This window comes from Xiphophorus maculatus, chromosome 7, assembly GCF_002775205.1.
Source record: "Xiphophorus maculatus strain JP 163 A chromosome 7, X_maculatus-5.0-male, whole genome shotgun sequence".
Taxonomy (NCBI): domain Eukaryota; kingdom Metazoa; phylum Chordata; class Actinopteri; order Cyprinodontiformes; family Poeciliidae; genus Xiphophorus; species Xiphophorus maculatus.
The window spans coordinates 157,479-172,987 of NC_036449.1; the positions used below are offsets into that span (position 1 = coordinate 157,479).

At 38.8% G+C, this 15,509-nt stretch overlaps 1 protein-coding gene across 1 annotated transcript; it reads right to left on the reverse strand.

Moving 5' to 3' along the window:
• Positions 1 to 6,771: 6,771 nt before the first annotated feature.
• dbi (diazepam binding inhibitor, acyl-CoA binding protein) lies at positions 6,772 to 14,254 on the reverse strand. The gene is made up of 4 exons (XM_005813504.3): positions 14,135 to 14,254; positions 10,224 to 10,341; positions 7,888 to 7,950; positions 6,772 to 7,377 (listed from the first exon to the last, which is right to left on the reverse strand). The coding sequence occupies exons 1-4, from the start codon at positions 14,147 to 14,149 to the stop codon at positions 7,304 to 7,306; spliced, it is 270 nt and encodes an 89-aa protein (XP_005813561.1). The 5' UTR covers positions 14,150 to 14,254; the 3' UTR covers positions 6,772 to 7,303.
• Between the last annotated feature and the right edge of the window lie 1,255 nt (positions 14,255 to 15,509).

The window sequence follows — 15,509 nt, forward strand, 5'->3', positions numbered from 1 at the left end:
GAATCATTATTGAATCATGATGTAAGAAAAAGACTAAAGGTACTAAAACAAAAAAATATATTTACATCACTACTGCTACCAATTCCAGAACAGCCTCCACATGCTGCAGGTGAGCAAATAGGCTCACCAGCAGAGGCTTAACGTGAATCTCAAGAAAAATGATAATTTAAACTTAATATTTACATTTTTAAAATCTTGATTAATTTGTTTTTACTGAGTGGGTGTTGTGGTTGCTCAGGGGTAATTACCTAATTTCCTGTCTAACAACCACTCTCAAAAAAGGCCACTAGAGTAGAGCAAAAAGAAAAAGAACTTTTAAAAAGTACTATCATCTTTCGGAGCAGTAGTTTTGTTCACCTGTATCCACAACTCCACATCTGCTAGGCTTTAAGAGTCACCAAAACATCGGAGTTACTCACTTCTGTACTTCTCTTAACATTTACTTAACTTCTCTGGTTGCAGAAGGGAAGGAGGAATAGAGTCAGGAGGGCAGCTGGTCAACTACACCCTGCTCTTTATGTTTGGCTTTAAATCCTAAGCATTTCACTGAATTACCCAAAAGTAACAACATATTAATCGACAAGATTATGCTGCTTTCCAGACAACTCAAATCTAGAGATATTCAGTTCACTTTCACTTTCTTTTGGTAAATTATCACACAGTAACCAACAACAAAATACTACACAGTAAAAACTGCTGGGTTAAAAACAACCCAATTTGTAACTCAATGCTGGGCCAAATATGGGTCGACCCAAAGCTGGGTTATGGGTTGGGTTGATGATTTGACCCAACACATTGGGTTATGGCAGCTAACCAAAGTTTGAGTTAAATTGACCAAAAACTGGATTAAAACTCATAACCCAACACAAGGGTTATTATACCACTATATTTGGTTAAAAAAAGACTTTTTAAATTAAAGATTTTAAATTTCACCATATAGACATAGGATTAAAAACAATCTTAATTTAAAGTTTCTTTTATTTCCATGTGATAAATATATAGAGCCATCAGAATTCATTTACAAAAGTTACAAAACATATAAGTTACGTTTTTTGAAAAGTGTATCCTTAAATCACTTCAAGTCATTATTTGGCTACAACTTCAGAAGTATCTGTTACTCCACATTAGAAAACATTTCATGTAAAAAGTCTTCCTGATAGTTTCTCTAAAACTATCAGGAAAAATTTCAGCCATTAAACAAGGAGATTTTTTATCAACACTTAAGCCTTTTTGCCTTACGGCTTCTATGTTGTCACATTCTGCAGAATGCCAGCAGGTTTGTCCCAACCTGATGGAGAAAGAAGAGACAAAAACAGGCCATTAGTGAATTTAAAGGTAAAGCACTGCATTCTCAAAAACAAATTTTTGACCGATTCCAGTTTAACACAAAACCTCACTATTAAATGTGATGCACTTATTTAAACAGCGAACACTTTGAGCATGATTCAGAGATGACTATATATATATATACAGGATACATTTTACATTTATTGGCCAATTTATTGCCGCCAGTTTTCTTAACTTTGGGGGATTGGTGATCGGCTTATACTTACATGATCAGTAAAGGGGTTACTAACCCTAACCCTATTGCTGATCTTATCTTCATCAGGTCTGCACCTTTGTAGTTAACAACATTCACCCCACTGTTGCCAACTCATCGATTTTCTTGGTATATTTAGCAACATTTTAGACAAAAAAAAATTCATATCAGCCAAAATCAAAATCGGCAGGTCAGGCTTTTTAAAGATCAGTAACCAGGGATCGGCCAGAAAACTGCAGTCGGTGCAGCCCAACTTAAGATGGAATACATATGTACATATTCATGACATTCTTTGATTAAATTAATTACTCTTAGGTGTAATTACAATAGATAAAAATTGTATTTATACCAGCTGAGTCATTCTCTCTTGAGAATGTGGATCAGTACTGGGTTGATTCTGTCTTCAAACTATTTTAATTGCAGAAGTTTCACATAACTCATGAGTTGATGTAAAAATACAGTTTGTTTTAGATGCATAAATTATCATTTTTATTATTATAAATATATATTTATTATAATTATAATATGCTAATTTTCAATTAGCACTTCCACAAATCTTCCTGATAAACATTACATTACCAACACACATTAAAACATACTTTTATCTTGACTTTTTCTCCAGTCTTCCTCTTTCTTTTCTCTTTCCCTGAAGGATAAATCATTTTTTGTGACATTGTTTTGATAACTTATCTTCTGCTGATGCTTTGGAGGTTTGGATGCGCTCTGCACAGCAGCTCATATTACCGCTCAGTGCGGTACCTACCGCGGCCTCCAGGGGGCCCCAAGAGCAATTTATTTATTTTTCTTTTTGTCCATATAAGAAAGATTTCTACATACATTATCAAATATATATTATTGTTAAAAAAATCACAACTTTATCCTGAATTTATGTGTTTTGTTAATATAATCACACGGAAATCATTACTAAAAAAAAAGAAATCAGCCCTAAGCAGGCACTCAGTTTGCTATGCCTTGGGCTGGCCCTGAATACACATAAAATTCCTTATTGATTGCCAGAAGAGTAACTGAGCCCTTTGATTTATGAGGGTTCATCAGAGTTTTAGCATGAAGTGCTTTATTGTTCCAACCTGAAGGTAAAAGTCAGATAAAAATCAAAGTGGTCAGGAAATGGAAGGAGGGTCTGTTATGTCTGTCAGATGCTTTGAAGTTGCTCAAAGGATTTCATGACCACACATGTCAAGGCAATATGTCTGCAGTCATTTCGTCCAGTGATGGTTCTTTTCCTGAGGTCAGGGAAGATGAAGGAGCAGAGATAACCTCACAGGTCGTTAGACAGGTTGTAGATCAGATTGAAGATCTGGGCTAGGCAGTCAGCTCAGCTCAGCTCAGCTCAACTCAGCTCAGCTCAGCTCAGCTCAGCTCAGCTCAGCTCAGCTCAGCTCAGCTCAGCCAGGAGGGCACACCATCAGGCCTTGGAGCTTTTCTGATTTTCTGACTTTAGCTGTTTCCACTGACCATAAAATGGCAAAAATTAAAATTATAAAATAAATTTGCTTAATGGAATCTTGCCAATTAAAAAAAAAAAAAAAATCATGTTTTTGATAAAAAAGTTTTTTTCCTAATAGAGTGGTTTTTCAGTCATATCAAAATTGATGTATTTTGCAAACGTGCAGTGGAAACACTTTTTTCGCATCACACTAGTCACATGATCACTAACTGGATGTTACTAATGGGCAGAAGAAGAAGACAGGAAATATGCTTGGATAAGTATATTATCCAATATGCTTATTGAATATTATCCAATATGCTTATTGAATATTATCCAATATGCTTATTGAATATTATCCAATAATATACTTGGATGTAAGCCAGTTGTACATTCTTTTCAGACAATGTGCAAGTGGCTTTTATCTTACAGAAAAAGCACCAAGCCGCCAAATGTACAAAAGTAAACTGACCAATAACATTTAGGCTTTGTGCGGACCTCCAGGACTCACACAGACTCGCTAGCACAAGATTATTTGACACAATAGATCTTTTTTTTCTCCTAAATGTTGTTAATAAAAAGAGGGTTAGATTAAAAAAAAATCAAAAATTATTCTTTTCTGTTTTACTTAAAGGAAAATCTCAAGTACTCACAATGCGTAGAGCTGCAAGCGCCCTGTGCTCAGCTACTTATTACAAGTCCAAAAAAGACACAATACAGCTACAGGATAGATAGAAATGACAAAAATCACAACTGGTCAAATATTTGGAACATTAAAAAAACAAAAACAAAGATAAAATAGATGTCAAATATCTCCAGCAATACCAGTTTAGAGCAGCAGGACAACCTAATGGTTCCAGTGCATCATCACGTTACAGCGCAGCAGCAGCAGCAACATCTGGATGCCGTGGGTCTGAAACCAAAAGGCAGCGCAGATTATATTTGCTGCATGTTCCACAAATTGTGCAGGAAAGAGATGTCTGAGTGGGACAGATAACCAGCCAGACTGCTGACAATATTTTTGCATTAAAAACAAAATGAGAAACACCATGGATGAACTTTAATGTGTTTGTTATTTAGCAGACAAAAATAAATTTCAATAGCCAACAGAGACCTGAGAACCATCAGCAGCCATCGATATTTATGGCTACTGGTGGCTGATTGGCTTTTGGAAGAGCAAAGAGGAAAAAAACAAAACAAAACAAAACAAAATATAGACTCAAGCAATTATTTTTCGACCTGAGCCAAAATGATCTGCTCTGGGCAAAGTGTGGGTGAGCATTTGGTCCGGACCGTAAACGGAAATGGGCCCGATGTTCTTTTTTTTTTTCACCCCAATGCTATTAGAAAGAAAACATTGTCACAGTTCTATAAATGGTGACAAATACAGAAATTGGTTCAGACCTGGACCGGATCAGAGTCCAAGCCTTTTTTCAGATGTCAGACCAGTTCATGATCCCAACCCGACCCGAAGCTGCCGCATGTGTGTAAACCTTTGACTGTTATGATCTGGAGCCTTAGATTTGGTCCAGATCTCTGTGCTGGAGGTTTTATCTGTACCTCTGTCTGCATACAAACACAGAGATGTCAGTCACAGATTGCCAGAGTTGTGTGCAGCCTGTGAAAATGTCTGGCGGGACCAGCAGGGCAGGGCCGTGAAGTGTGGGGGGAGGAGAGGGGGGGTCAATGGCTCCCTGCCCCGACCGAACAGGTGTTATGCCGAGAGTTGCATGCCCTGTCGCGGGAGCGCGCATCGCTCTAAACTCTCGCATATTGATGAGAAAACGGACTGAAATATGACCGAATAGGAAACTTTTAAAGATATTCGTAACATTATCATGTTTCTTAACCATGTAAGCCCTAAAATGGTGGGTTTTATTTAGCAGATTAATAAATATGGTTTTTACACCTTTATTGAGACATATGAGTCGAACGTTTTTCAGTCAGTGTCTGATAAATATGTTCTCCGCAGATGGTTTGAAATTCCCTTATTTTTATTTTAACACCAAAATAGATTAAAGCATTACAAAACAGAAGCCCATTATGTAGAACATTTTATATCATCCTTAACTGTCTAGTCTATTAATGTAGGGGGGATTCATTTTATTTTCTGAGCCTGCCAATATTTGTATCCCCCGTCTGTTGATATGAAACTTATAGCAGTAGCTCAGAGAACAAGTGTCATTACGTGGAAAAGGTGAAATCCCTCTTAACGCTTCATTTCTTCAAGTTAGCAGGGGGATGCATTTTTTGGCATAGCAAATTATTAGCTTGCCAATGTATGCAGGCCTTATATATTTTCCCCAAATATTATCCAATTGATATAAAACTTATTCCAGCAGTTCATAGATCAAGTGTGATTATGTAGAAAAGGTCATTTCACTCTTAACTCTTTATTTCTCCATGTTAGCAGGGGGATGCATTTACGGCATCCCCCTGCTATAATTAGCCTGCCAATATCTGCATGCCCTCTCTATTTTCCTCAAATATTATCCTATTGATGTAAAACTTATGCCAGTAGTTCATAGAACTACTCTGATTATGTAGAAAAGGTAAAATCCCTCTTAACTCTATTTCTCCATGTTAGCAGGGGATGCATTTTACGGCAAAGCCTATTATTAGCATGCCGATATCAGCATGCCCTCTCTATTTTCTTCAAATATTATCCTATTGACATAAAACTTATACCAGCAGTTAAGGGAACAAATGTGATTATATAGAAAATTTTATTTCTTTATTATCACTATTGCAAGGATACTGAAAGAAATAAATCTGACAATGCAACCTTGCTAAATGTAAAGCATGCGCAAACAATTTTTATTTTGGTTTAACATAAAAATTAAATCACTTTTTTAATTTCAACAAAAGAATATTCATAACAATAGGACAGTTTTCCTTAATTCACTTGCGAGTCCCAAAAATATGTGACAAATTGCTTGGAAGCAACAAGGTGAGAAAAACAAGAACAATTATTGTTTATTATAATAAAAAATGGCATAATTGGATAACTAGAATGTTAATTTAACATTTTATCCTCTCAACAAGGGCATGAAAGTGTCAAGGTGGAAATGTGAAACAGTACAACATGCCATCCAGCAAGATGTGATTTCATGTGGTGTGTTTGCTATTAAAGTAAGTGCTGTTTAAATATACATATATTACTTGACTGATTGCTTATATTTCCTATGTAATGTCAAATATTGTCTGTTTACAAATCAATTTATATAACCTTTATGTGCACTGTTCTCTCTTTCCATGTATATCTATATCTGTCTGAAGGTAGAATTATATATCAATATATTGGTATACATGCTAGTTTATGTTTTGATGTTGTGAAAAAAATATTAATATGAAAGTGGTGGTCTAATAATCACATTGCCATTAATCTAACCCTATTTTGCAGGAGTAAACTTATGAAATGATGAACAGCTTTGGCTAACTTAAACTGTGCATTTCTGCCAGAAATATAATGTAGTTTATGAATTCTATTGCTTTATTACATGGTTGATTTATCTTATTGACAATGGAAAGAGTCTGAAATAAGTATAGCAAAAGTGTTAAATTATTCATAAATGTCATGACCTCTATATGACAATCTAATACTTTGACAAATATTTTGTCTTTGTAGTGTGTCCGCTGTTGATCTTCTTTCTTTTTTCAAAAAAAATACATTTGTCTTTACAGTTTGCAAACTCAAATCTCTACCTCTTCTCTCCCCCAAAATATAATGTAATCAGACCGGAGAGGGAAGAAGACATGAGGACAGTCAGTGAGAACAACACACTTGTTTTAAGGAGTTATTTTATTTTGAAATTACAATGGACATTATGATAGTAAAAAGCAAATTTCTAACTAGCACTGCAACATTAGGAGAACTTCATGCCATTGATAACCATTATGAGAAGAGGATCCTCAGCTTTATTACCAGCCATGTCTTTAATTGAGAAATCCAGATTTATTTGTATATTAGTAGTAGAATGCAGTGGTGGGAACCCATAGAAAATAATCTTTTTCAGGTCCAGGCAGCTGTCCTGGACAGTAGAAACATTAGGAGTTTGGGTGTACACAACACATGTTTTAAGAGCAGCTATTTTACTTTGAAATGACAATGGACATTATAATAACACTAAAAAGCAAGTTGAAGGCAATTTCTAACTAGCACTGCAACATTAGGAGAACTTCATGCCACCGATTATAGCCATTATAAGTAGAGGATCCTCGGCTTTATTAAAATAGTGTTTAAACAGGTTCATTGGAAGAAATTATTGGACAAAGTCCAAATCTGTGCAGCAGCCGTCCTGACTCATTGGCAGTGATTAGATTCCATGCTTCTGCTTTAGCTCTTCTACCAGCTTGATGTACTCATTCATGGAATCCTCTTTGCTTTTGCCTGACAGAAGAATGAAAGAACATCTTTTTTCAGGAGAATAAATCATTGAATATGTCTTGTGTCTCCACAAGGACTCCAGTTTTGCATGCAAAGTGGCATAAACAGAAATAGCGGTAGGAGTTTGTCCTGCAATCGATGGGTCGCTGGTTCGATCCCCGCTACGCCCACCTCTGTTGTCCTTGGGCTACACACTTTACCCTCCTTGCCTGCTGGTGATCTGCCGGACTGATCCCAGGGCAGCTGTAGCTACAATCCAGTAGCTTGCCAACATCAGCATGTGAATGTGTGCTGAATAAAAATGACTGATTTCATGCTATTCAAGACTGACGCCATTTTATTTCATTTCATTACTGACTCAGTTGTTTAACTTCTGTCAAAAAAGGAAAATGTGACACAATCATTTTACTTCATGAGGATTCTTGACTTTGTATCAAAGTATATTAAGTTTCCATTTATATTCCAGACTGTATGTTGGGAGGTTATGGAGGTGTACACTGTGATTCAACATACCTTTCTGCTTCTCCCAGGCGTCCCACTTAGCTTTTCCAGTAAAATCAAGCATTCCAGGACGAGCTTCAGAAAGATGATAGAGATATGATGGTAAGATGACTTGTGCTGCTTTTAAAGTTACATTGCTTAGAAATTCAACCTGGACTGTCATGTTAGCAGACTATTATTAGCTGTTTGATATTGCTCAGTATTGCTAACCAGCAATCATAGGCCAGGGCATTGGGGGGGAGAGTGACCAAACTTACCTAACATTCATGTTAGGGCTGTGGGAGGAAGCCAGAGTAACAGAGAACTGAGGCAACACACTTGGAAATGGCCAGGATTTGAACTTAGGACCTTGTGTGTTGCACCATCATGCAACACACAACTAAATGAATTTCCTAGTATGCTTGACTCAGTGATGTACAATGAAAACAGAAGCCTTAATGTCTGTTTCTAAAACAAGGTGCTCTGTAATTGAAGTGTAGATTAGTGTATTGAGGACATCAAAGCCACAATGGTGTGTGACTGGCTATATAAACGTCTGGGTGAATGACATCATCCTCACCAGAACAGTGAGATTCTTCCCTAGTAACAAACCCTTGGTCACCAGTGAACTAATGGAACTGTTAAACAAGAAAAGAGTCCTTAGAGAATGAGACAGGGAGATATTGAGGAGTATACAGAAACAGCTCAAAGTCAAGATTAGAGACAACAAGGAGAAGTACAGGAAGAAACTGGAGAATAAACTGCAGAGGAACAGAATCAGAAATGTGTGGTCAGGGATGAAGAAGATTACAGGCTTTAAGCAAAAGGAGGATCATCTTTGGGATGCTCAAAGTCAAGATTAGAGTCATGGACTCTTCTGTTTTCACAAGTTTGTCTTCAACCAAATCAGGAGATGCTGCTGCTCTCTTTGCCTCCCCCTCCCACTTTTCTGTATCTAGAAGTCAGGTGAAGAGGCAGCTGGAGAGACTGAACAAGAACATGGCTGCAGGTCCAGCTCTGAGGGATTCTGCAACATCTCTTCAACCTTAGCCTGTCCCAAGAGAAGGTTCCACTGTTATGGAAGACATCCTGTGTAGTTCTGGTACCAAAGAAAACTCTCCCTTTAGTAATCATTGACTGTAGACCTGTTGCCCTGACAACCCACACTATGAAGGCTCTGGCGAGACTCCTGTTGGTCCACCTGAATAAGCAGACAAATCCGTATTAAGACCCCCTGCAGTTAGCTTATCGCCATGGAGTTGGAGTTGATGACATCATCATACACCTGCTTCAACAAACCCACTGTCATCTGGACACAGAAGGCAGGACTGTGAGGATCATGTTATTTAATTTCTCCAGTGAATTTAATACAATTCAGCCTGATTTGCTCTGTGAGAAACTCCAGAAGACAAAGATGGAGGCTTCAACAATCACCTGGATCCATAACTACCTGACAAACAGACCACAGTTTGTGAGACTGAAGGACTGTATGTCTAACCAGGTGATCAGCAACACAGGAGCACCACAGGGGACTGTACTCTCACCATTCCTTTTCTCTCTCTACACTTCAGACTTCCAGCATAAGTCCGGCTTCTGTCATCTACAGAAATACTCAGATTACTCTGCAGTTGTTAGGTTTATCAGAGATGGACAAGAGGTTGAGTACAGAGAGCTGGTGGACCGCTTGGTGGCATGCTGAGGGAACAATCATTTCATCTTGAATGTAAACCAAACAAAGGAGATGATTATAGATTTCAGGAGAAACAGGATTAGATCAAACCCCATTTCCATCATGGGAGAAGAAGTGGAGGTGGTTGAGGAATATAAATACGTCAGTGTTCATCTGTACAACAGACTGGACTGGAGATACAACAGTGAAGCATCTATAAGAAGGAACAGAGCAGACTGTACTTCTTCAGGAAGCTAAGATCCTTCAGCAAGATGCTGCAGATCTTCTACAAGTGTGTTGAGAGCATCATCTCTTCTGCTGTCATCTCTTGGGGCAAGAGACCTAAAAAGGCTCTACAGTCTGATAAAGAAGGCTGGTTCTGTTCTGGGGGTGACTGTGGAACCTGAACCTGATGAAAAGAAGGAATCTTTATAAAATAAAACAGATTATGAACAACTCTGACCATCCTCTTCATGAGACTGTTCTGGGAAAATAGAGGAAAACACAGGGATTTGAAGAGGCTTCTGCAAATCACTGTGATACCAACCACTAGAGGAGATCCTTCCTCCCAACAGCCATCAGTATCTATAACAACTATTTAAAGAATTGTGAATTTAATTTAATTTCCCTTTGATGAGATCAATAAAGTATTTTTGAATGTCATTTAATTTGAATGCACTCTGTGAGGAGGCAGTCTCACCTGTGTTAACATCTCCCACGGTGGCTTGCTTAAACAAGGAATAGAGCAGCAACATCTCATCATCAGAAGGTTTCGCCTTCAGCTGCTTTACTTCAGCTGCGGCCACATCAAAGTTAGCCTACAGGAAAAAGAGGAAGGCTCTTTTCAAACATCAAACTGTTGACCTTCTCTGACCCAAACAACTTTCGGTATTATCAAACTAATTACTTTTAGTTGATTGAACACAGTATTTTGAAAAACATTGTAAATTTAAATGGACAGAAATAATAAAAAAAAAAGTTGGTGTACCTCATTAAAAAGAGAGATTCTCTAATTTCTTGTCATTGGCTTTTTAAATCCAGAATAAAATTAAAAATTCCCTTTCTCATACATAAAGCTGTTGATAATCAGGGTCCGTCATACAACAGAAATCTGATTGCTCCACATGTTAAGTGTTCACTTCTCATGCCATCAACTTTATACTTTTCATTAACATAGAAAGCAATTATTCATCAGTTCATCTGCTTCTTTTTTGCATTCTGCTCTGTCTTCTCAAAGCTCCAGTCAGGAAGATTTTCCTCTCTATTGTTGCTTCATGCATCGGTATGAATGACTCAACGCTATCTACTGGGATTCCTTAGAATTTAAAAATTTTTTTTACCAATTTGAATTAAACTGAAAATGACTGTTTTGTTTGATAATTAGTTCCAATTGAAATTTATATTGACTGGATCAAAATGACTTTTGTTAATTTCCTTGATATGACGTATCTTGAATTAGCGCCATATAAACTGAATTTTTGAATTGCACTACTGTCACAGCAGAAATAAAAACAGATGTGGGAAAGCAGCACTGGGAACTAATTCTGCTTTAGGGAATTCTGTCAGGGGCCACTGATTTTCTTGAAGTACTTGTACTAAGTTCTCTGGAATAAGTTTATTTAGACATATCTGTCCTCTTGTATTTAATAAAGTGGTGAGTGTATTGACCTGCCCACTCTGTTTCATACTTAATATCACACCAACATACCAGGGAGCAGTGTAATGGTGCCAAACAATAATCCCCTGTGCATGGCAGATGTACAGTAACTCTTCGTCCTTTGGTTAGTTGTACTGTTTAAACTTGTACTGTTCATCCAACCAACTCCCTACATCCAGTGGGCAGCGCACATTGCTACAATCGATGGTAGCTACACAGACACACCTGTCTGTATGACTAAAGCCCTGACGTCTTCATCTTTCTCCTTCAAGCATTTTATGCGAAGGCTCCATCTCATTCTGTATCTTTCTTGTTCTCTAAGCCTCTTTTTAAGATCAGCATTCCCCTCATGTAGTTTTTCCATTTTGCTTTTCCAGCTCTTTAACCTTTAACATGCATTCTTTAACTTCATTAGGATTGAACTCCACCACTTGGCTAGGTTAGCAAGCAAAACACTGCTGTGTGTCACCTGTTGTTCAATATTGCCCACTTTTTCTCCTAGCGTCATAATACTGTTCATTATATCTCTGAGAGATATTTCCTCCACTTCTTCCTCTTCAACTGACCTGGGTCGCTTTTCTCCAGGTGTCTTGCTTGGCCCTCGTTCTCTTTTATTTTGAGGGGAGGTACAAGTCCATGACGTAGCCCTGGTCTGTCTTAGAAGTTGCTTCTTTCTTTTTCAGGTGAGTTCTAGACTTGAGTGACTTATTAATGTTATGGGAAGCAATTTCAGTAATTTTGGTGCAGAGTTAACTTAAAAGAAGAGTAGAATTTAGGACTTGCACTGTGAGCTCTAGAAAACATGGCTGCACAACCCGCCATCTTGTCCAGCTCTCTCGCTGGCTGAAGGCTAGAGTTGTTTGAATTCACAGATTTTCTCTTCCGGTCTTCATTTATCCGTGGCCTGCGAAGGACCCGTCCTAGGTAGATCAGGTCCTTCGAAGGCTGCAGACCCTGAATTCAGATACGGCCACAAGCGGAACAAGTCAGTCGGCCCGGGGGGCGGGGCTAATGACTGAGCCCTTTAAACCCAAATAATAAAGCTCATTTAACTTTACAACATAGACATGCCCACAACAGCGGAGCTTACAAGTTTCACCACCACTGAGAGCGACTATGTCATTCTGAAATCCATCTGACATGAAGTACAACAAACCAAGAGAACAGCAGAAACATCAGCATACTAATGATGAAACGACACAAATTCAAAGCAATTCAGAACCGCGGATGGATTCGGATCATTTTTAAAACTTTATCAATTTCAGCTCAGAGCCTGAAGCCTATTAACTATAAACGCCATGCTGCTGTCTTGACTCAAAAACGCTCAACCCAAACTGTTGAAAGCGACTAGAACTCAGCCTTCAGTCCCTGACATCACTGCTGTACCACCGACAGAGAGAAAAGAGGATGTAAGCTAGACGGCTGGGCTGATCCAGTTTACAATCAGTCTACAGTTAACTCACACTTTGTGAATAATGTCAGAGTTGCTACCTGTAACCAGTCCGGCTCCTTCGCTGGGCTGGATGTTTTGGTGGGTCTGAATCGCTGCCAACAAAAAAGTTCGGTTCATCTCCAAGACGAGGAACAAAACATGCACCCAGTTATTTTAAAGTTAAATGTAAATAAAGCCAGTCATGTAGCACAACATTTTACACCCACTATGTCACATTTTACACCCACTAGGTCTTGTAAAGTTTTTAGCAACCATGAGTCAACAATGACTGGGGCAGCCTACTATATAATCTACTATATAATCTACTGGGGCTCCATGTTATATAATCCTACATACATCATACTCAACAGGAGAGGGCCCGCTTTCTCCAGCTCTCATCAGACGTGGTAAAGGCTTGGATCCCTGAAGTCATATTCTGCCTCCCATCCGGGCCCCTCTAGGCCCGGGCGGGCCAGGGACCCGCCACACCCCAGCTCCCCCTGAAGCTCCGTCCCTGGATACAGCTAAAGTTTAAGTGAGCAGAGAGTTCTGCAAGAGCGCCAGGAGAAAGGTTTGAGTAAACATTACAAGTTTTGAGAAGAAAGACCTAATCCTGCTATCAAAATTAAAATGCAAGCAAAAGTATTACAAGCTTTCAGACTGAAAATGTGTACTTTTGAATTATGGCAGAAAAATTCTCCCATAATTTTGTCACTTGCTCACCCATGGGTATGTGGGAGAGAGGCTCTCCATCTCAAGTATATCTATCAGTTAGTGTTTCATGCAGTCTCTCCAGGACACCCACCACATATGGAATGTCCTAAATACTTGCACCTGCCGAAATGTTTGATTACGTTAATACCTTTTATTGTTACGTATTATTATTGATAATAATTTAGGTAAGCTGTTGGAACTATGGTAATTCCTTGCAGGACTCCAAAGGACTTTGGATATTTTCCCATGCACATATGGTTTAGCTTTGAAGTATTTTAATCAGGCATCTTGACAAACACCTAACCCACAACATTGTCACCAGTTTGTATAATATAGTTATCATGTTATTGTTATAGTGTTCGAAAACATATTCCTCCAGGACAGCAGCCTACCGATCAGCCAGACATATGAACACGTGTCTGATCTATGATCAGAGGTCTGTGGTGACGTAATTGAAGGACACTTTTCATAATAGACTTCCGGTCTACTTATTAATAAGATTATACGTGCCGTTAGTCACAGTAGCAGCAAGGTTAATAGGTGGTGGCTTGATAACACTTGCTCTTTGTTACGGCCAGCGGCAGATATAAAACCTGATGAACATTTAGTACACCAACGATCATTTTTAAGCCCGTGCCACCAGAAAAACACTCTTCCCGTTAACAGCTCCCTTTTAGTTATTTTAAAATTTACTATTTAAATGGGATTTGTTTCCGTGTGAAGAAGCTAAACACCACTGAACTAAACTCCCCACTAGTTTAATGTGCTAGAATACGCTTCACACTTTAGTCAGTGTATTCATACTCACTTGTAAGTCTGTCATTTTCAGTCACGATCCTCAACTGCTGTATGAATCTACTGACGACGTGCAACCAGCCGACAATGGAGGGTTAGCTCGGCGCTCCGTCCTTCTTTCATTGGGACCACAGTTCAAAGTTTAGACACGCCTTTCCGAGCACTATTTTTTTAATTTAACTTTATTGTTACAACATTCGTTTGCAAAACTTGATGCAGCTGTTTTACACTGACATCTAAGCATGAAAGATTAAGCATGTATGAAACGTGTTTAATAATAATAAAAAAATCACCTGACCGACAAGAGTTTAATGCTTGATGTTACTATTTCGTAGTTGCAAATAAATACGTCAAATAAATTGAAAATCTTAATTTTGTTGGGATCCGGAGCTGTTCATCCACCAGAGGGCGCTGGAGGCCTTGTTCCATCTGAGGGCGTCTCCTGAACCACGCACCTGAAACCATTCTGCCATCAGGAGCTGTATAACTGGAGGAGGCTGCTGACACTTCCCTGCCAGATTGTTAGCTAGTTATGGTACCGGCTCACTCCAGCTCTACTCTTCCTGTTTGCTTCCTGAATTCTGATCCATCTGTGTCTCTGACCTTTTTCAGCTGATTGACCTGAGACGTGCTGAAGATAGATCCAGCCCAGGACCCCTCCGAACCTACAGCTCGGCAGCCAGCTTCTGGCAGAACAGTTCAGACTTACCTGTCCGTCCTCCAACGCCGCCGCAGCCCGCAGCCCTCTGCGCCTCAAAACAGACTCCGGATTTCCCAGGTTTTTCCCCCCAGTCCTTTCTCCTCCCGATCGGAGGTAAGCTCTCAGTCAGCGCCATCTCCAAATTTCCTCGACCCCAAACTTACCGTCTGTTTCTTCCCTAGCTGACCTGAGATCCAGTCCCAAGCGCTCCCGGATTGTTTATCTGTTTTTTTCCCCCCTTCCCTTTGGTTGTAATAAATCTCTTTAATCAATCTCGGCTTCTGGTGTTGTTCTGCATGTGGGCTAAGAAGTTAGACCTCAGCATGACAAATTTGTTCCCATTCATTTCAAAGAAGGGAATTCATATATTATATCGATTTATTGCACATAAGAAATTAAGCTTTATTTCTTGTAATTTTGGAAGTTATTATTTTACACATAATAAAATATAACAACTTTTCCCCCTTTGCTCCTCCTCCCCAAGAAATGCTCTGTTGAACAGACATAATTCAAGATGTTCAAGTATTTCTTTAATAACTACTAAATATATTTAGTTGTAGTAACGGTCTTTACATTCATTACAGTAAACAACTGTTCTACAGACAGATCACAATTTTAAAAAGAAAGCAGCAAAAACTATCAACCTATTGGAAAGGGATACAAAAGGAAATGACTACGTGCCTGGGCA